Source organism: Sciurus carolinensis, chromosome 8 (genome assembly GCF_902686445.1).
Source record: "Sciurus carolinensis chromosome 8, mSciCar1.2, whole genome shotgun sequence".
Taxonomy (NCBI): domain Eukaryota; kingdom Metazoa; phylum Chordata; class Mammalia; order Rodentia; family Sciuridae; genus Sciurus; species Sciurus carolinensis.
In genome coordinates this window covers 68,008,296-68,031,515 of record NC_062220.1, presented here as the reverse complement: position 1 = coordinate 68,031,515, position 23,220 = coordinate 68,008,296, and the positions used below count along the sequence as shown (strand labels likewise).

At 35.0% G+C, this 23,220-nt stretch overlaps 1 protein-coding gene across 1 annotated transcript in view; it reads left to right on the top strand.

Annotated features, from left to right (window-relative positions):
- Cog5 (component of oligomeric golgi complex 5) overlaps nucleotides 1-23,220 on the top strand; it is a 332,336-nt gene that overhangs the window by 161,065 nt on the left and 148,051 nt on the right. Inside the window, exon 8 of the mRNA XM_047560136.1 lies at nucleotides 22,677-22,842. Within this exon, the coding sequence (XP_047416092.1) occupies nucleotides 22,677-22,842 (166 nt within the window). The remainder of the gene's footprint in view (nucleotides 1-22,676; nucleotides 22,843-23,220) is intronic.

Genomic DNA, 23,220 nt, shown 5'->3' with positions numbered 1-23,220 from the left:
TGTCTAATACCATGAGAATGTTATTCAAATATAGCTTTTTAAGGTCAAACTATGGATTCTTATATATGTGTTCTTCAGATTAATTTTATAAAAATATTTGGAAGTTTAAAATAAACCTTTTTCTCCATTTTGATCATTGCTGTCTTCTTTTCCTCTTTTTCTTAGACTCTGATGTGTTATCACTTTACCTGTAAAACTTTCCTTTTCCAATCCATGTTCATCTTCAGTTTTCCCTCTCCTTTTTCTTTTTCTTTCATTCTTTCACTTGCCTTTTAGTATGTTCTCTTCCTTTTTTCTGCCTCTCTTCAAAATAAGGGCTAGAGTAAAGTCAATTTTTGGTTGATAAGATCTTAGTGTGCTATTAAATGTTCTTCTTAGTATCTTAATTTCATTTGGGTTGTGCACTGTTGACTGTTGATTGTTAACAGGTTCTGGAATAATCCTGTTAGGTTAGTTGAAAAATACTTATCAAGTATTAATGGGTTGCACGTTACTGAATCAGAAAAGCTCCTGGTAAGCTCAGAATCACAACCAAGGTAGCTAATATAATTCTTCCTTTTAAATTACTTTATTTAATGAGATTTTCTCTTCTGTTAGTATTTTTAATCTCTCATGGAGCTCCATTAAAAGTATTCATTGTTGTGGGCAAACGGTTACTCCAAAAAAGCATCGGGTGTGTATATCTTGTTAGGGCATATGCACACAGATGCTACAAGCTCTCTTAACTATTTTGACTTAATGTACAGTTGTTAGGTACTGTGAATTTATTAACCGGGTTTTTCATAAATAATATATTAGAACTTTTGATTTCTTAATTTTGTACGAATAAGGTACTGTGGTTTTTGTTCTCTTAGTTTTACCTGAAAATCAGCCTAATTAAATACTTTCTACCCAGAATACTGAAAGAATTATTTATTTTGTGATAAAAATTCTTAGATTTATATTCTTTCATTAAAAAAAATGAATAGCAGCTTTGTAGTTTTTTTCCGTGATAATAATTGTCTGTATAATAAAAGGTAACTACTCTGAATTTTTGAGTGGGTTCACTTTGCCTCTTTTTTAGTATGACCGTTATGTTTTGGTGAAGACAGGTAAGTTGGGATCATTATCTCTCTCTCCCTTTTCTGCCCCACCCCTCTCTCATTCCCCTCTCCCCTTTTCCTTCCTCTCCTTCTTTACATGTTCCCCTTCCTCCATCTCCCCTCTCTTTTTAAGGTGATTCTGAGGTTTCTAATTTTTTTGTTGTATTTTAGTTGAGGGTGAAATGAGGTGCTAATCAACATTGAGGAAATTTTTTAGTTTTGCAGTTTCCTTACTAATAAATTATTTTACTTAATCCATGCTTGTTTTTCAATTAAGATTAGTTGTCATCAACTAAAACTTTATCAGTGGACATTAACTTTTGTGAACTGAGTCATATCATAGAGTGGTACATGGACTATATCAGCAGAGCAACATCAGCAAAGTTCATATTCTGTGTTTGTAGTCTTCCCTTTCACATGTTGTTGCCCTTCTCTTAAATATGAAACATGAAAGAAAAAGAATGTACTTCTAAAGAATTATTTAATTTGAGGAGCAAGTAAAATGTGATTGATAATCTTCATGATACAAGGATTACTTAATACTTACAGAGTTTTGATAGATTTATAAGGCTATAATCCATTGTGGACTCATCATGGACTTACATATATATGTTATTTTTACATTTTATTTCCAGTCAGATCCTTTTGCTCTTTTCATTTTCATTTCTAATTTCAATTGTATAAAGCTTACAAAGTTTATTTCATATTAGCCTATGGCTTAATACACACTAGGATATTGCTTTGTTTCATGGAATACTCTTTATGGCAGTCTTGCTGTATCTCTGTTGCATTTGCTGTGTGCCAGCTGTTGCTTTGGTTACAGTGTTCCTATTTTGGCAAGCCTTTTAGAACTCTCAACTTTGATTTCTGTCTTTATGTGGGATTTTGTTTTTATCCTATATGATCCTATAGAGATTGAGAAAAAGAAAAAAAATTGTATCATATTTATTTTCAAAGCAGAAAAACGAAACGAATTTTAATTTAATAAAGAAAATGGTTGTGCCATATTGTGAAATGCTTCTGAGATCGGAGTCTGTTTTTCTTTTCTTTTCTTTTTGCAGTACTGGGGATTGAACTCAGGGCCTTGTGCTTGCAAGGCAAGCATTCTACCAGTTGAGCTATCTCCCCAGCCCTGTTTTTCTTTTTTTACTTACAAAATTATTATTTTGCTCTATTACATTTTTGTGTAGTTTTATACAATAATTTATGAAATTATGATATTTCATATAAGATTGATTTGTTAAAAGTCATAGTGACAATTTATAAAAGAATTATTCTTAGAATATTGAATATCTCATTTAAAGTTTACGTATTGTCTAGAAAATATTGCTACTTTTTAGGTAGAAATTTCTTTCTTTCTGGTATAGTATTAAAAAAAAATGTTTTAGTTTGTCTGCTTTGGGGTCTCTTACAGTTGCCAGATTCTGTTTCTTATCTGCAAATTGGTACATCTGGAGATCTTCTATAGACAGGATGGCCTGCTGCAGATAGCATACAACAGGGAGAGAAGGATCCAAGACCTAAACCTGGGCTGCCACTAAGCAGCTGTGGGTCATCCCTCTTGATACCTTTATTTCCTTAATTCATAAGAGCATTGCAATATTTAATCTACCTATTTGGTGATGACAAAATAAAATCAGTGGATGTGCAGTCTACTTTCAACAGTTAGAGGAATTTTTTTTATAAGGTATTTTTATCTCAGGAAGAGCATGTTCTTGACCATGTACTGTTTTCAGCAGATCAGGATGGGGCATTTTAATGAATCTGGATCACCCAAGAGTTTACCAAGAATAGGTCTGGTTTTGTAAAAAGATGGATTTGGGTAGGGAATGTGAAGAGAACAAAAAGTAGAAGTCCTAAAGCTGTTCTGGAACATTGAGAAAATAAGTACACAAAATAGACAGTTTAAAGATCAGCAGTGAATTGAAGTATTCACATTGTGTTTGTCAGGATTACTTGTGGGATGAGGTAGAGGCTCCTATTAAGGACAGTTTATAATTTTAGTGATTTAAACTGTGCTAAAGTTGTAATTTGCAGCTGAATGTGTGGAGTCAGTTAAGTGAGGGAAGAAGTTGATTAACTGTTCTCTGCTGATTTAAATCATCAAGCTACCCAGTGATCACAATGATCTGGAGTACTAGGGAAGAAAGAGTTTCTTCATGGATAGTTTTCACTGGGACTTTAAATTTGAGGATAATTTGTGGTGTGCAGGTACCTTTCAGCAGGATGGGACTAAACTGCTTATTTGTTCAGAAAGGTAACATAGTACTGGTTTCCCAGCAGTGACTTGAGATTCATATCAGCATGCTGAGATTTCATCAGTTCCCACTAAAATTAGAAGAACTTGGTAATAACTTGGTCATGCTATTTAAAAACTATCTCTAGTTCTGAGAATTTCCCATATAATTTTATTTACTTATTTTTGGGTATTTCAATATTTTATAAGTATGATAGTAGATAGAGGGTTTTTTCCCCTTAGCCCAATAAAAAGATATTATTAGTCATTGATCATTTTCTTTACCTCCCTTAAACTTTCCCAACTAAAGAAAACCAGACTATTCTTTTATCGTTATTAATGGTTATTTGCAAGAAAACATTGCTATTTGGAAGAAGAATTGACTTTAAAATACATACTTGAATCCCTGTTCTGCCATCTATTCTTTGTTGCCTAAGATTCATTCTTAATTTCTCAATGCCTTATCTTTCCTATCCTTAATTAGGAAACCATAATAACTATCTTGAAATTTTTGGAGAAAGTATCAAATATATCAAGAGCCTAAAATAATACCTGGTTCATAATGGGGCTTACTTAGTGACTACAGCAGAACCACTTATTCAAGACCACAAACTTCCTTATTTTTAAATTGGGGTTTCTATTGTTGAATACAGATAATATTTTTGTGTTCTGTACAAAGAACACTTGAACTTTAAGAGTTCTAAAACTATGGAGAATGTCCAAAATGGCATTGCTGAAGAAAATAGGATCTTTAAATTTGGTTGCCAAGGATGATGGAAACAGTGGTTCTCAAACTTTGGAGTTTGGAAGTCACTTGGTATGTTTGTTTTTGAAAATGCGGTTTTGTTACACATGCAAAAGAATGAAATTGGACTGTTACCTTGCACCAAATACAAAAATTAACTCAAAATGAATCAAAGACCTAAATGTAAGATCCGAAAATGTAAAACTCCTGAAAGAAACCAGAGGAAAAACTTCATAATATTGGATTTGGTAATGATTTCTTGGATATGATGCCCCAAGCACAGACAGTGAGAAGAAAAACAGACAAATGGATGTACATCAAACTTGAAAACTTCTGAACAAGGAAGGAAACAGAAGAGTGAATAAAGGCAATCTTCAGAATAGGAAAAAATCCTTGCAAACCATATACCTGAGAAGGGGTTAATATCTAGAACCTATAAAGGTATCCTACAGTTCAACAACAAAAATCCAAATCTCTAAATGGGCAAAAGACTTGAATAGACAGAGAAGATATACAAGTGGCCAACAAAGCATATGAAAACATGTACAACATCACACATTTTTAGGAAAATGCAGCTCAAAACCACAATGAGGTAATGAGATACAACCTTTGACTATATGTTGGCCACTGTCAAAACAGCAGAAAATAACAGGTTTTGGTGAGGGTGTGAAGAAATTGGAATCTTTGTACACTATTATTAGGAATTCCATACTCATTGAACAACTTCCTATCCTGTATTCTAACCTCTGACAACCTCCATTTTACTCTCTCTCTGAACTTGACTATTGTGAGGTACCTCACGTAAGTGGAATCATATTGTTTTTGTCTTTTTATGACTAGTTTTTTCATTTAGCATAGTATCCTCATGATTTATCCATGTGTAGCATATGTTAGAATTTACAACATTTTAAAGCCTGAACAATATTTCCCTGTCTCTCTGCCTCCCTCCCTCCCTCCCTCCCTCCCTCCCTCCCTTCCTTCCTTCCTTCCTTCCTTCCTGGGATTGAACTCAGCAGCACTCGACTACTGAGCCCCAGCCCTGGCCCTATTTTTGTATGTCATTTAGAGACAGGGTCTCACTCAGTTGTATTAGCACCTCACTTTTGCTGAGGCTGGCTTTGAACTCTTGATGCTCCTGTCTCAGCTTCCTGAGCTCCTGGAATTACAGGCATATACTGCATTGCCTGGCCTGAACAATATTTCATTGTATGTCTGTACTATATTTTGTTTATTCATTGGTGAACAATAGGTTTCAACCTTACGTGTCTTTTGTTGTTGTCGTTGTTGTTGCTCTTATCCTATGTATTGGTTTCCTAGGATTGCAATTAAAAATTACCACAAACTAGGTGGCTTAAAACAACAGAAACATGTTATAGTTCTGGAGGCTACAAGTCGAATCAAGGCGTTGGCAGGAGCATATACTTCCCCCAAAAAAGGGCACTAGGGAAGACTTCTTCCTTGCTTATTCCTCATTTTTGAAGGATCCCATCAGTTATTGGTATTCGAAGATTCATAACCGTATCATTCCAATCTGTGCCTCCGTTGTCACATGGTGTTTTTCATTGTGTTTCAGTGTATATTCTTTTCATATAGGGGCAATCATAATCTAGTATGACCTTATATCAACTAATTATATTTGCAAAGATGTTGTTTCTAGATTAGATCATATTCTGAGATTATCATAGCACATAAATTTCGTGGTGACAGTATTCACCTTACTGTTCCTTTAAAAATTTAACCATTTGTTAAGCATGTAAACATTTGTTATTCTGCTATGGCTGCCATAGCAAAATGAAGTAGACTGGGTGGCTGAAACAATAGGTATTTATTTTCTGACTATTCTGGAAGCTGGAAAGTCTAAGATTAGGGTCCTGCTGGATTTGGTTTCTGACAAGGGCCCTCCATGTGTCATTACATAGCAGAGAATGAAAACAAGCAAGCAAGAGCAGGACAGAAGCTCAAAATCTCTGTTGTTTCTATAAAGGGTCTTAATCCCTTGAGACCAGCCCCACCTCATCCACTCACTCATCACTACCTCATCCACTTCAACCTCCCAGGAGCCAGATCTCTGAATACCAACTCTGAAGATACAGTGGGAAAAACAAACTCAGACTCAAACCTGATTTCTCTTACTGTGACAACACAGATCTCTTTTGTGGCTCCAAAGGTGTGGGGATTTCTTCCCACCACCAAACCAGCATTCAGTTCTACAGTAGCAGAACTACTGGGTAATCCTGTTATCTAATTCAGTTTTCACACTCTGCCTGGAGATAGCCCCAGTTCCTACAATTTGAGTGTTCGGTCTTCAAGATCGTTCCCCCTTCCCACCCACTTCAGATGCCGCTTGCAAGGCTGAGGTTATTTTGCCTGTTCTTCTGACGGAACTCCTGTCAACCTGGTTCCCACAAACCCCTCCTTGCCTTCAGTTAATTTTCTTGAGCAGCTCATAGAACTCAGGGACACATGTTTACTGGTTCATTGTAAAGGACATTACAAAAGATACAGATAAAGAGAGATGCATAGGGCTAGGAATGTGGAAAGGGGTATGGAGATTTCAGGTCCACTGTGTGCACACATCACCCTCCAGGAACCTCCATGTACTCAACTATTTAGAAGCACTCCAAACCCTGTCTTTATTGGGGTTCTGTGGAGTCTTCATTATATAGGCATGATTGATTAAAATTTTGGCCATTGGTAATAAACAACTTTCAACCCTTCTCTCCTATCTAATCCATCTTTTTAGTGATCAACCCACATCTGAAGCTACTTAGGAATTGCCAGCCATCAGTCAACACATTAACATATAAAAAGGACACATCACTTTGAGGATGCCAAGGATTTTAGGAATTATATACCAGGAAAGGACACTAAGACCAAATATATATTTTGCAATATCACTAGTAAATTGTGGGATAGAATATATGAATTTTGGGAAATGTAGACATTCAGTCCATAACAATCTTTAAAAACAAAATATAAATTTCACATTAGGTAGTATTTGGGGAATGAGTTATGTATTTATTTTAAGATGGGGTCCTGTAATATTGCCAGACTGACTTCAAAATACTGGGCTTAAGTGATCCTCCTGCCTCATCCTCTGGAGTAACTGGGAATAAAGATGTGCATCTGCCTACCTGGCTTGGGAGTCAATTATTTTAAAAAAACAATGATATGTAAGTTTAATAGTATATACATGCAAGCATAATTCTTGCTTATATTGTTTTGGGAAAAAGGTATGTAACATTCATGTTTAATAAGTTAAACGTATATATTATTCTATGCAATATCTTTGCCCTAAAATAAACTATAAATTATTGATAATGTTTTACGTATTTAATTAAAAATCTTGCCTGATATAAATATCTATATATTGTTAAAAACCTACTGTCTCATTCACTTCCTGTTATTTCTTTCAGGATTTAAAAAATTAAAATCATAACAGAAAAGTGTACTCATTAGGAAAGTGTAGCTTTTTGGATTTTTCACAAAGTAAACAAACACGCATGACCAGTATTTAGATTAAAAAAATAAAACTATACCACAAGCATTCTACAAGTCCCTTCTCAGTTAACAAGTTCCCTCAAATAATTCTTACCAAAACTTGATGCCACTTATGTAGGGACCGGGACTTGCAAAAGGTATTTCTGTAGATCTTCTATCAGGTGTCAGGTTGGTGGATTTATTTTCTAAAATGTACAGTGTCATTCACAGACTTTTGTATATGCTGTTTCTCTGCTTGGAGCAGTCTTCTTCATGTTTTACTGCTCCTTCTCTCTATCTGTCATACCTATTTACTTCAACTCTTACACCTTCCCATGACTACTTCATTTCAGGTCTTAGCTGAGACTCTTTTAAGGAGTATTTCCTTACTCCTCCATCTTTCTTCCCTCCCAGAGTTTAAATAATTGCTCCTTCTGTTTCCTCTTTTATTTATCATAGAACATTCTAATTACCAATTTACTTGACTTTATTCCCCATCAGATCATAAATATTGAAAGGTCAGTGCAGTATTTTAAAAAAAATTTTATCCCTAGCACCGTGGAAAGTGTCAGCACATGTACAGTGTCAGTCATACACATCCATGATAAAATCATTATGTTTTAGTATTGGAAAGTTCACTTAGTCCATCTAGTCCTGTCTCCTCTGCTTTTAAATGAGTAAACTAAAAGCCTCAATTTCATTAATAAGGGCTCAGAAAGAGCCAGTGGTCAAAATATATGGTATGTGTCTGTGATGAGACAGAATTGTGGGGAAAGGACGGTAAACTTCAGTATCTAGGATACTGAACACTGAAGAATCTCTAGCATTCTTCATTTGAATCATAGCTGGAAGAAATTATCTCATTTGCAATTCTTCTAATATTCCAGTTTCATCTCTTACTATTCTATCTCCCAATTCTCTTACTCCCATTGATTCTGTTATTCATTTACCCCTTTGTGATTTTTGGTTTCCAACACCTCTCTATTTTCATTCTTCATTACCTCAATCTAATTCGCTACCCAGACTAGTTTTCTGTGATTATACATTTCAAACGTTTTCACATTTCCAATAAGAATGACCCTTTGGCACCTTAGACTAATCCATAATAATTAAGTAATTCATTAATAGTCACTTTACATTTTCCCATCCCCTTCTGTCTCCCACACACTCTCCCTCAAATGATTTTCTTTTGATTTTTCTCTTTGTATCAGTTCCCCAAGTGAGATATGGTTTTTGCTTCAATCAGCTTTACCTTACTGCAACAAAATATCTGAAATAGGCCTCTTATAAAGTAGAGAGAGATTTTCACACATGGTGCTGGAGGTTCAAATCCAAGATTGGGCATCCCCATGACCTTCTGGTGAGGTTGGCACATCACAGTGGGAGTACCTTTCAGAGCAAGTGCTCATGTCTTGAGGCAGGAAGCAGAGTAAAAGGAAGAGATTGGGGCCCCACAATTCCTTTACAGGACACCTCTCCAGTGACTTAAGGACTTCTCAGTTGACCCTACCTCCTCAATGTTCATAGCATCTTCCAATCACCACTCTGGGAACCAAGCCTTTATGCGTATGGATCTTTGAGGACAATTATCCCAACTATAGTGATTCTCATTGCAACTCACTAGTGCATGCTCTTTTTTTCTTTTGTTTTTAATTACTAGTTGACAAAACTAATGTAATTACTTTTATCTCCTCAAACAACCTAGCCTGCAGTATTTAGAACATCAGTGATTTTTCTGTTACTAACCTAACAAAATAAGAATTTCACAGAATGTCATTTAAGTCTGTCAATTACTAGACTCGTTATTTCAGTTATCTTTTATTATTATTATTATTTTTTTTTCATGTACACAACACTCCAGACAGTAAAATCTATTTACCACTCCTTAGGTATACAGTGTTGTTTTCTACAGTCATTTCTTTGTGTACTGTGTTCTTTTTTTACCCAAAAATATTTATCTCTATGAATAAACAATTCTCTTCTTTCAAAGTCTGGCAAAGACCTCTAGTTTAGTGGTTCCAAAATGCTCATTTTCAGGTAGCTGCTATGTAGACTATCAGAATCTGAGTAACTTTGAAAAATTTTAATAACTAGACCTTAATCTAGTCCAGCTGAATCAAAAATTTTAGAATTGAGATCTTATCAGCTCCATTTTTTTCTAAAATAGATCTCCAGCCAGTATTGGGGATCCAGTCTTTTATTTGTCCTCATCATTTTGAAGCTTTACAAGATGGAGAAACAGAGACATGAAGTGACTTCCTCAGGCTTGCCCAAACAGTATTTCTTGTGTAACTTTACTTGTTTCAACAATTATAGATGAAGTGATAAGAAAAATTCCGTAGGAACCAGAATAGAGGCTATTCTTAGAATTCTTACAACTTTTGGAACATTAGAAAATGGTCTGAGAGAGCACTAATCTCTAAAGTTTATAAAGAACTTAAAAACTTTACACCAAAAATACAAAGAACCCAATCAATAAATGGGCTAAGGAACTGGGCAGACACTTCACAGAAGGAGATATACAGGTGATCAACATATTTATGAAAAAGTGCTCATCATCCCTAATAATTAGAGAAATGCCAATCAAAACCACCCTAAGATTTCATCTAACTCCAAGTAGAATGACTATTATCAAGAACAGAAGCAATAATAAATATTGGTGTGGATGTGGGGAAAATGGTACACTCTTACATTGATGGTGGAGTTACAAATTGGTGCAGCCACTCTGGAAAGCAGTATGGAGATTCCTCAGAAAACTTCGAATGGACCCACTATTTGACCCAGCTATCCCACTCCTTGGTTTATACCCAAAGGACATAAAATCAACCTACTACAGTGACACAGCCACATCAATGTTTATAGAAGCTTAATTCACAATAGCTAGATTGTGGAACCAATCCAGATGCCCTTCAATTAAAGAATGGATAAAGAAACCGTGGTATATATACACAATGGAATATTACTTGGCCATAAAGAAGAATAAAATTATGGAATTTGCTGGTAAATGGGTGAAGTTGGAGAATATCATCCTAAGTGAAATAGGCCAAGCCCATAAAACCAAAGGCCGAATGTTTTCTCTGATAAGTGGATAATGATACATAACGAGGGGGGTTCGTGGGGGAGAAGAGAAGAATGAAGGAACTTTGGATGGTATATAGGAAAATGGGGTGGGAAGGGGTGGGGGAAGGAAAGATAGTAGAATGAAACAGACAGTATTACCCTGTATATGTATGATTACATGAATGATGTGCATCTACATTGTGTACAACCATAGAAATGAAAAGTTGTACCCCATTTGTATACAGTGAATCAAAATGCAGTCTGTAAAAATAAAAAATAATAAAATAGAAAAGAATACAAAACAAGGAAAATGGTCTGAGAACCAATATTTTCTATTAGTACTCTACTGAATATCAGATATTATAAATGTGTTATCTCAATAATCTTTTCAACAGTTTCATGAAGAATATATTAAAAAACTGAATAACATAAATTTACTTATTCATTTACCACAAGACTAATTTTAAAAGCTTATGTTCTTTTCACTGTCACATGTTGCTAACAGATCAAGGTGAGGGTAGCTAATATTTATTGAGTTGCTTTTCTAATTTTTAAATGCTAATCAGTTATAAGAATTATTGCAGGCCAGCATGGTGGTACAGGCCTATAATCCTACTACTTGGGAGGCTAAGGCTTGAATACAGGAGTTTGAGGCCAACCTAGGCAGCATAGTAAGACCCTATCCCCCAAAATATATTTTTTATTTTACCATTAGGTAAATACTATTATTTTTGCCATCATGCTGATGAGGAGACTAAGTCTTAAAGAGTTTAAGTAATTTGCCTTTGGTTTTGGTGACTCATTGTGAGAGCTTGGATTCTAAACTAGGCCTGAGTCCAAAGCCTATGAAATAGGAATAACAAAAGCAAATAATAGAATTAACAAAGTCTAACAGTTATTTTGAAAGAGTAATAAATTATTAAATACCCCCCAAAGACTGTGGGACAGAAAACAAACAAAAAAGACACAAGATAAAGACATGATCTAATGAGACTTGACAAAAACTAAACAGTAAGAGGACATTAAGTATAACTTTATAACAACAGATTTGAAAATTTAGGTTAAATTGGCAAATTCCTAGGAAAACAACCTACCAAAAAGTACACTAGGAAAATTAAAAGGTCTGAATACTTTTACTTCTATTACCAAAATTGAGCATCATTTAAAACCTTCCCTCTGATAAAACTCCAAACGCAGATAATTTTGGGGGAGTGAATTCTTCCAAACATTGAAGGAATAAATAAACCAATGTTATATAAACTTTAATAATTGAGAAGAGGAAACACACACACCTGCCTATTGTATTAGGCCAGAATAGCCTTGATATCAAAACAAAGACATTATAAACAAGGAAAATTACTAGCTGCCTCTCCTCAGAATTGATGCAAAAATGTGTGTTTACACAAATGGTATGAATCTACATTGTGCACAACAATAGAAATGAAATGATGTACCCCATTTATGTACAATGAATCAAAGCAGTCTGTAAAAAATTAAAAGCTACATAAAAAAATAATAAAAATAAGAAAAGAAACAATATTCTTCTATTGAGAAACTGAGACTGTCATAAAAATATGTTCTTGAAAACTGAAATTAACAACTAGAAAAAATGATGTGGAAAAACTGATAACAAATTGTATAAAGATTAACCTTAATTTTATAATGACAATTGCAATATTAATAATCTCAATCTCAACTCAGTGTTTAAAAAAAGCAACTGAAAATTTATCATAAAACTAAAAGAGATAAAACTGTAAATTTGTAGGCAAGAATATTTTTGATTATTGTTTAAGTGTAGATTTCTTTCTTTTTTTTTTTGCGGTGCTGGGGATTGAACCCAGGGCCTTGTGCTTGCGAGGCAGGCACTCTACCAACTGAGCCACATCCCCAGCCCAAGTGTAGATTTCTTAAATAAGACACTAAATCTTAATCAGTAAAATAAAATGCAATGATTAAAATGGGTGTTCTCAAAATGAATCTAACAAAATTAAGAATGTGTGCTGTTCCAATAAAAAGGTAATACTTGTTCATTCTAATTTTATAAATAAATAAATGCATATTACCAAAGGAAAAAATGCTAAACAAAGTATTAGCAAATGTAAGGCAGAAAGATCTAAAAATGATAATTCATCATGACCAAGATGACTTTAGTCCAGAAGTGCAATGTAATTTCTTAAATACAGGGGGAAAAATGATCATCTCAGTAGGTACAGAAAACTATTTAATAAAATTCAACATCAGTTTGATAAAAATACTCTTAGAAGACCAAGAATAAACTTCTTTAACATGATAAAGGAGGTATCAAAAACCTCAGTGATGAAATATTTAAGACTTTCCACCTGATATTAAGAATGACTCAAGGAGACTACTCTAATCTCTTTTACTTATCGTTACACTGAAGATACTACCCAGAGTCATAAGAAAAAAAATAAAATAAAAGAAGATTGGGAAGAAAGAAAGAAAAATATTCTGAGATAACATGGTTATATAAATAGGAAAAAACAAAACAGGCTACAGATGAAACATTAAAATTAATAACTGAATTTTGTAATTTGTTAGGTTTAAATTCAAAATATAAAAATCAATTACATTTTTGAATATGCTTGCAATAGACAAAATTTTTTAAGTCACCATTTACAGTCTTTAAAAATGTATAAGATTAAAAAAATGCATAGGATTAATTCAAATGAAAAATACATAAGAACTCTTCACAGAAAGCTATCAAATGTTATTAAGAGAAATTAAAACATGAGTTAATGAAGAGATACCATATTCATGAGTTGGAGATCTCAGTATTATAAAAATACCAATTTTAATTTTATTTATATTTGTAACTCAATTCCAAATAAAATCCCAGATGTGTTTTAATTGAAATATCATGTTGATTCTAAACTTAAAATGGAAATATTATGAACCAAGAATGTTCATAATCAGTTGAAGAACACATACACCATTTATGAAAGATAAAGCAGTAGAGTTTCTGGAGGCTAACTTTATAAATGAAAAATATCTTCATGAATGTGGATCAAGGAACATTTTTTAAATAAGATATTAAAAGTGTTTACTGTAGGGAGTAAGGTTGATAAAACGGACCATGTTTAAGTTGTAAATTTCTTTCCCTTAAAAGACTTCATTAAGAGAGGGAGAATATATTTGCAATACATATAATCATCAAAATGATAATATCTAAAATATATAAGCAACTTTTATAAATATGTAAATAACAAAAACCAATCAGTTTAAAAAATGGGCAAAAATGATGAGCATGCATTTCACAAAGGAAGATATCCAAATAGTTAAAAATTAACATGCAAGAAGGAGTAACTTCCTCAGCCATCACAAGAAATGCAGATTAAAACCACAGTGTTCACTCAGAAGAATAGCTAAAATCAAAGTGGCTAATTGTTTTAATTTTGAGCAAGTTTGCTGAGTGCCTACAATTGTCATATACTGAGGATATAAATTGTTAACAATGGCTTTGGAAAAACAGCAGAATCTATAAACACTAAGCATACAAATACCTTGTAATTCAGCAATTCATGTACCCAGCAGATGCATGTGCCTATCTGTCTACTGCAGTGTTCATGACAGCATTAATTAAAATATCTAAAAGTGGAAATAACCCAAGTATTTATCAATACTAGACTGGATAAAACTAAGGTAAATGTCTACAGTGGAATACTACACATCAGTGAAAAGGAATCAACTACTGCTACATGCAACAAGGTGGAAAGATTCCACAACTAATATGTTAAATTAAGACACAGAAAAATATATACTCTAAAATTCCATTTATGTCAAGTTTATAAACAGGCAAAACAAATCTGTTGTGGTTTCAGAAATTATGATGATGGTATTTAGAAAAGTGCAGCTTGGGATCCATACATGTTTCAAGTTGCTGAGAACTTTGTGTTTCATGATCTAGGTGGTAGTTAGCCTGCTATGTTTATTATATTTCATAAAGTTGTGCTTATATAATGTGCACATTCCTCTCTCTGTTACTTTAAGAATTTTATTTCAAATAATTGTTAGCATCTTTATTAACAATTCAAATATTAAGCTATATTGATCTATTGATAGTGACATACCTATAATTATTAGCATTAATTGGAAAAGTGGCTATTAATCGGAAAGTTTCAAATTATGTCTTGAATTATATGTGTTGTAAATTATAAATATTACTGTAATATTTGCTTCTTTTTTAATAAGCTATATACATATGTGTTTTGAAATGCTTTTAGAAGTTAATTTTTGAAGTGGACAATTATGAAAATGGTTTATTTTAGCTAGGCCTTTAAAGTTGAATACAGCAAAATGTTTTTCAGTTAATGTACACATAGATTTTACAGTGTAATTTCAACTGATACATGATACTGAAACGATTATATTTGGATAAGCTATGCTTTTCAGATCCTTTTAGGATTGTAAAGGCCATAAATATGATTTTAAAGTATATAAGTTGTAAGTATTCTTTGAAGTTGCTTTCTTGGATTATGCATACTCTTGTCATTTCAATTTCTTTATCTATACCAGAATGTAAAAAAATTGTATATATTGCATATATGTATATCACTTTTGAGAGAAAGGGAATAGCAACAATAAAATCAAGTGCTGTACCCTGTTTTTAGTTAATAATTTTATATGAAGTTGTTTACTTTATCTCCTGTTTCTTTGTTGACACACTAGTACAAAATTAGTAGTATATACTATAATTAAATTCTATTATAACCATATTAAATTAAGCTTTTTATTAAAACACATTTTTTTTTTTTTACATTTACATAGGGTAATGATGTTTATTATATTTTTCCCCTCCCCCCCACCCCTCCCACCCCTCTTTTCCCTCTACACAGTCCTTCTTTCCTTCATTCTTACTGCTCTCCTTAGCCTAACTCTAAACCTAACCCTAAACCTAATGCTAGCCCGTCCCACCCCCCATTATATGTCCTCATCCGCTTATCAGCGAGATCATTCGTCCTTTAGTTTTTTGAGATTGGCTTATCTCACTTAGCATGATATTCTCCAATTTCGACCATTTGCCTACAAATGCCATAATTTTATCATTCTTCATTGCGGAGTCATATTCCATTGTATAAATATGCCACAGTTTCTTTATCCATTCATCAACTGAAGGGCATCTAGGTTGGTTCCACAATCTGGCTATGGTGAATTGAGCAGCAATGAACATTGATGTGGCTGTATCTCTGTAGTATGCTGATTTTAAGTCCTTTGGGTATAGGCCAAGGAGTGGGATAGCTGGGTCAAATGGTGTTTCCATTCCAAGCTTTCTGAGGAATCTCCACACTGCTTTCCAGAGTGGTTGCACTAATTTGCAACCCCACCAGCAATGTATGAGTGTTCCTTTTTCACCACATCCTCGCCAACACCTGTTGTTGCTTGTATTCTTGATAATCGCCATTCTAATTGGGGTGAGATGAAATCTTAGGGTAGTTTTGATTTGCATTTCCCTTATTACTAGGGATGTTGAACATTTTTTCATATATCTGGTGATTACTTGTACATCTTCTTCTGTGAAGTGTCTGTTCATTTCCTTAGCCCATTTGTTGATTGGATTATTTGTATTCTTCGTGTAGAGTTTTTTGAGTTCTTTATAGATTCTGGAGATTAGTGCTCTATCTGAAGTATGATTGGCAAAGATATTCTCCCACTCTGTAGGCTCTCTCTTCACATTTCTGATAGTTTCCTTTGCTGAGAGAAAGCTTTTTAGTTTGAATCTATCCCAGTTGTTTATTCTTGCTTTTATTTCTTGTGCTATGGGAGTTCTGTTAAGGAAGTCTGATCCTAGGCCGACATGTTGAAGATTTGGACCTACTTTTTCTTCTATAAGATGCAGGGTCTCTGGTCTGATTCCGAGGTCCTTGATCCATTTTGAGTTGAGTTTTGTGTAGGGTGAGAGATAGGGGTTTAGTTTCATTCTATTGCATATAGTTTTCCAGTTTTCCCAGCACCATTTGTTGAAGAGGCTATCTTTTCTCCATTGCATATTGTTGGCCCCTTTGTCTAGTATGAGAAAATTGTATTTATTTGGGTTTGTGTCCATGTCCTCTATTCTGTACCATTGATCTACCTGTCTATTTTGGTACCAATACCATGCCGTTTTTGTTACTATTGCTTTGTAGTAGAGTTGAAGATCTGGTATTGCAATACCCCCTGCTTCGCTCTTGCTACTGAGGATTGCTTTAGCTATTCTAGGTTTTTTATTCTTCCAGATGAATTTCATAATTGCTTGCTCTATTTCTGCGAGGTACATCATTGGGATTTTAATTGGAATTGCATTGAATCTGTATAGAACTTTAGGTAGTATAGCCATTTTGACGATATTAATTCTGCCTATCCAGGAACATGGGAGATCTTTCCATCTTCTAAGGTTTTCTTGAATTTCTTTCTTTAGTGTTCTGTAGTTCTCATTGTAGAGGTCTTTCACCTCTTTTGTGAGATTGATTCCCAAGTATTTTATTTTTTTCGATGCTATTGTGAATGGGGTAGTTTTCCTAATTTCTCTTTCTGAAGATTCATCACTTATGTATAAAAATGCATTGGATTTATGAGCATTGATCTTGTAACCTGCTACTTTACTGAATTCACTTATGAGTTCTAAAAGTTTTCTGGTGGAATTTCCAGGTTCCTCTAAATATATAATCATGTCATCAGCGAACAGGGATAGTTTGAGTTCTTCTTTTCCTATTCGTATCCCTTTAATTTCTTTGGTTTGTCTGATTGCTCTGGCTAGAGTCTCAAGGACGATGTTGAATAGAAGCGGTGAAAGAGGGCATCCCTGCCTTGTTCCAGTTTTTAGGGGGAACGCTTTCAGTTTTTCACCATTTAGAATGATATTAGCCATGGGCTTAGCGTAGATGGCCTTTATAATGTTTAGGAATGTTCCCACTACCCCAATTTTTTCTAGTGTTTTGAGCATGAAGGGATGCTGTATTTTATCAAATGCTTTTTCTGCATCTATTGAAATAATCATGTGATTCTTAACTTTAAGTCTGTTGATATGGTGAATGACATTTATTGATTTCCGAATGTTGAACCAACCTTGCATCCCTGGGATAAAACCCACTTGATCGTGGTGCACTATCTTTTTAATATATATTTGTATGCGATTTGCTAAAATTTTGTTGAGAATTTTTGCATCGATGTTCATTAAGGATATTGGTCTGAAATTTTCTTTCCTTGATGTGTCTCTGTCTGGTTTAGGTATCAGGGTGATATTGGCTTCATAGAACGAGTTTGGTAGGGTTCCCTCCTCTTCTATTTCATGGAATAGTTTGAGGAGTATTGGAATGAGCTCTTCTTTAAAGGTTTTGTAGAACTCGGCTGAGAACCCATCTGGTCCTGGACTTTTCTTTGTTGGTAGGCTTTTGATGACCTCTTCTATTTCATTGCTTGAAATTGGTTTATTTAAGTTGTGTATGTCCTCCTCGTTCAGTTTAGGTAGTTCATATGTCTCTAGAAATTTGTTGATGTCTTCAAGGTTTTCTGTTTTGTTGGAGTATAGATTTTCGAAATAGCTTCTAATTATGTTTTGTATTTCACTCGTGTCTGTTGTGATGTTTCCTTGTTCATTCCGAATTTTAGTAATTTGAGTTTTCTCCCTCTTTCTCTTTGTTAGTGTGGCTAAGGGTTTATCAATTTTATTTATTTTTTCAAAGAACCAACTATTTATTTTATTAATTTTTCCGATTGTTTCTTTTGTTTCGATTTCGTTGATTTCGGCTCTGATTTTAACTATTTCCTGTCTTCTACTACTTTTGGTATTGGTCTGCTCTTCTTTTTCTAGTGCTTTGAGCTGTAGTGTTAACTCGTTTATTTGTTGATTTCTACTTCTTTTTTTGAATGCACCCCATGAAATAAATCTTCCTCTAAGTACTGCTTTCATAGTGTCCCAGAGATTTTGATATGATGTGTCTTTGTTCTAGTTTACTTCTAAGAATTTTTTTATTTCCCTCCTGATGTCTTCTGTTATCCATTCATCATATAATAGTGTATTATTTAGTCTCCAGGTATTGGAGAAGTTTCTGTTTTTTATTCTGTCATTTATTTCTAATTTCAATCCATTATGATCTGATAGAGTACAAGGTAGTATCTCTATCTTCTTGTATTTACTAACAGTAGCTTTGTGGCATAAAATATGGTCTATTTTAGAGAAGGATCCATGTGCTGCTGAGAAGAAAGTGTATTCATTCTTTGTTGGATGGTATATTCTATATATGTCCGTTAAGTCTAAATTGCTGATTGTGTTGTTGAGATCTATAGTTTCTTTATTCAATTTTTGTTTGGACGATCTATCCAGTGGTGAGAGAGGTGTGTTAAAATCGCCTAGTATTATTGTGTTGTGGTCTATTTGATTTCTGGAATTGAGAAGGATTTGTTTGACGTACGTGGATGAGCCAATGTTCGGGGCATAGATATTTATGATTGTTATGTCTTGCTGATTTATGCTTCCCTTAAGCAGCATGTAATGTCCTTCTTTATCCCTTCTGACTAGTTTTGGTTTGAAGTCCACATTATCTGAGATGAGGATGGATACTCCAGCTTTTTTGCTGTGTCCATGTGCATGGTATGTTTGTCCCCATCCTTTCACCTTTAGTCTATGGGTGTCTCTTTCTATGAGATGAGTCTCTTGCAGGCAGCATATTGTTGGATTTTTCTTTTTAATCCAATCTGCCAGTCTGTGTCTTTTGATTGATGAATTCAGGCCATTAACATTCAGGGTTATTATTGTGATATGATTTGTATTCCCAGTCAATTGACTCATATTTGTTTTTGACATGATTTGGTTTCTCCTTTATTTGGCTATTCCTTTAGGCTAGCGCCTCCTGTTGCTGATTTGCATCGTTGTTTTTCATCTCTTCCTCATGGAATATTTTGCTGAGAATGTTCTGTAATGCTGGCTTTCTTTTTGTAAATTCCTTTAGCTTTTGTTTATCATGGAAGGATCTTATTTCATCGTCAAATTTGAAGGTAAGTTTTGCTGGGTATAAGATTCTTGGTTGGCATCCATTTTCTTTCAGGGCTTGGTATATGTTGTTCCAGGCCCTTCTAGCTTTTAGGGTCTGGATTGAAAAATCTGCTGATATTCTTATTGGTTTCCCTCTGAATGTAATTTGATTCTTTTCTCTCGCGGCCTTTAAAATTCTGTCTTTATTTTGTATGTTAGGTATTTTCATAATAATGTGCCTTGGTGTGGGTCTGTTGTAATTTTGTATGTTTGGAGTTCTGTAAGCCTCTTGTACTTGGTTTTCCATTTCGTTCTTCAGATTTGGGAAATTTTCTGTTATTATTTCATTGAATAGATTGTTCATTCCTTTGGTTTGTTTCTCTAAGCCTTCCTCAATCCCAATAATTCTCAAATTTGGCCTTTTCATGATATCCCATAGTTCTTGGAGATTCTGTTCATGATTTCTTACCATCTTCTCTGTTTGTTCAACTTTGTTTTCAAGGTTAAATATTTTGTCTTCAATGTCTGAGGTTCTGTCTTCCAGGTGTTCTATCCTATTGGTTATGCTTTCTATGGAGTTTTTAAGTTGGTTTATTGTTTCCTTCATTTCAAGGATTTCAGTTTGTTTTTTTTTCAGTATCTCTAACTCTTTATTGAAATGATCTCTTGCTTCCCGTATTTGGTCTTTTAACTGTTGATTGGTGCGATCATTTAATGCCTGCATTTGCTCTTTCATCTCCTCCTTCAATGCCTGCTTTTGCTCTTTCATCTCCTCATTAGCTTCCCTGATCGTTTTAATTACGTACATTCTGAACTCCCTTTCTGACATTTCTTCTGCTGTGCTGTCATTGGGTTTTATTGATGTAGTATCTAGGTTTGTTTGGGACATTTTCTTCCCTTGTTTTCTCATAATGGTCAGTTGTCAGTGGGACCCTGAGATATTGCAGTTTTCCACTATTGGCTTATAGAGTCCCAGTAGATTTCCAGTGTATCACCTCCCAGCCTTCAGTAGCCTGATGTCTTGGAGGAATCTGATAAAGCAGCTCATTCGAAGAATACTGCCCCTAGCCCCCTACTGGTTCCACGTTTTGGAACTGGCTCTGTGCGGAAATGCTCTCACTGTGGGCCTGCACCGTGCAGCTGGCCGTGTGGGAAGAGCCCACTGCCGGAGTGTGGAAGACTACCTTGGGAAGACTTAAGCTGCCCTGCCCGGCTCTGCTAAGCCACCTCTATCTGGGCCTGCCACCCGGGCTGAGCTTTACCCAGTGGGCAGACTCACCCGTGGCTCCACTTCAGTCCGAGTCTCTCAATGCCTCCCCTTCTTAACTCCTGGGTTGTGGAGCGACCGGGGGTGCAGTCTCCCTCTAGGCCGCCATCTTGAATCGCCCCATGAAGAGAGCCCGCAGCCGGAGTGGGCAGAGCCGCCTGAAGAGGTTTCCGGCTGCCCTGCCCTTATCCCTGAGGCTGATTGCAGATCGAGGCTCTCCGCTGGTTCTTTGCAGGAGTACACTGCACTGCAGCGGCTCCGGGACTCGGAGCCTGCTCTGTTCAGACAGGCTCTCACTAGCGGGCCAGTTCCGTTCCGAGAACCTGGAGAAGCTGGCTGTGTGGGCGGGGCCCACCCGGAGTGCGCAGGACTGCCTGTGGATGACTCTAGCTGCCCTGCCCGGCTCCGATAAGCCACCTCTATCTGGGCCTGCCACCCGGGCCGAGCTTTACCCAGTGGGCAGACTCACCCGTGGCTCCACTTCAGTCCGAGTCTCTCAATGCCTCCCCTTCTTAACTCCTGGGTTCTGGAGTGACTGGGGGTGCAGTCTCCCTCTAGGCCACCATCTTGGATCCTAAAACACATTTTAACTTGAATGATATTCATTTGCTTTTTCTTTTTTAATAAAAAATTAATCTCCAATGGGTATTGTTATTTACCAGCTTAGTTTCCTGTTACTATCTTTAAGCTTACTGTGCTTTGTCCTTGTGTGTATATATTTGTTTATGCAGTGTGTACTATTATTTTAAAATAATACAGATGGATTTCAGAAATAACCTTTTGTCTTATTCATAAATTTAATCTAGTAAACAATGAATAATTTAACTTTTTAAGTATGTCTCTAATAATAGACACCAAATCATAAACAAAAGAAGAATTTCAGCTCTTTGGGCCTGGCAGTGCATGTTGGTATAACAGCTTCTAGCTGATAATTTACTAATTTACTTACCAAGCAAATCCAAATATTGGTATCACTCTGGATGAATCTACTCATTGGCCATATTTCAACTCCCTGTCTTATCTCCTACCTCTCTTTTACTCTGCTGTGGATACCATCATGGCCTTCTTGCTGTTTCACTGGCATTTCTTGGTACTTTCGTTGATACCACTAGCCAGGTCTATATATCGTTCCTCATGTCCTCTTTACACTGCCTGCCTCAGAATCAGGTCTGTTTAAATATCCAATCAGAGATGTATTTTTTTTTTTCTCTTTCTATAGTAATCCTAATCATTCTCTCTTCTTATTCTCTGCTACACTTTTTTCTTACAGCATTCATCATTACCTGATATCTTTTATGTTTTGTACATTTCATAGTAAATGTAAGCTCCCTGTGAGCAGGATTTGTTTCACTACTACATTTCCAACCCCCAGAACTATAACAGATGTGGAGTAGGCACTGTATAAATATTTGTAGTTAGAGCAAATGAATGGATAAATTAAATATAAAGAATGGTTATCAGTCCTCATGGCTCAGCCCTCAGCCAACTCTTCAGCATTCATTTATGTATTATTCCAACATTTCTGTTTAGCATTTATTTTCCAACATGGCTTCTTGTAGGGATTGGTGGTAAATTTTAAAGAAACTCTAATATTGTACAAGAGGTTCCTAAACTTGTTATTATCCTTTAAAGGTGGAGAAAGAGGGAAGGGGGGAAAATAATATACGTGGTATTTAAATTTGTCTTTTATGAAGCACAACTAAAAATAATATTTGTTCCAAATTGTTCTTGTCTTCAATAATTTAAAAACATGATAGGAATTGCTCAAGGTTGTAGATTTACCTTGGTCTTATTTGTTTTCTGTTCACATCTGTTTCTACCCTACCTCACTTTTATTTAAGAATCCAACTCAAGTCGGAACAGCTCTTCAGGTTTTCCACAATCTTGGAATTTTGAAGGATACTATTACCAGTGTTGTGGATGGATATTGTGCTACTTTGGAAGAAAATATCAACAGTGCATTAGACATCAAAGTTTTGACTCAGCCCTCCCAGTCAGCTGTGAGAGGTATGGATATAGTTTATATTTAGCTTCTTTATTTATTTATAACTGAGAGGTCCTTTGAATAGTATGTGAAACATTCATGTTTCAAAGCAATCTGATGACTCATTTTTTAGTAGACAGAAAATGAGAGAAGAAATTATGTTTTAGAATTTATATATAAATTTTTTGTCTAATCAGTGAGTTGAACTGGCCAATTGGTACATTCAGAACTTCTAGATAAAGATCTCTAAACTATGGCATCATTTAGTTGAGAGGAAACAGATGCAAAAAAAAAAAAAAAAAAAGCATATTTTTCTTCTTTTGAAGGCCTTATCCTCACATGTACTTCTTATTGAGTAAGAAAATATTTTTAAAGACTGCTATCTCTATTTAGCTTTCTGG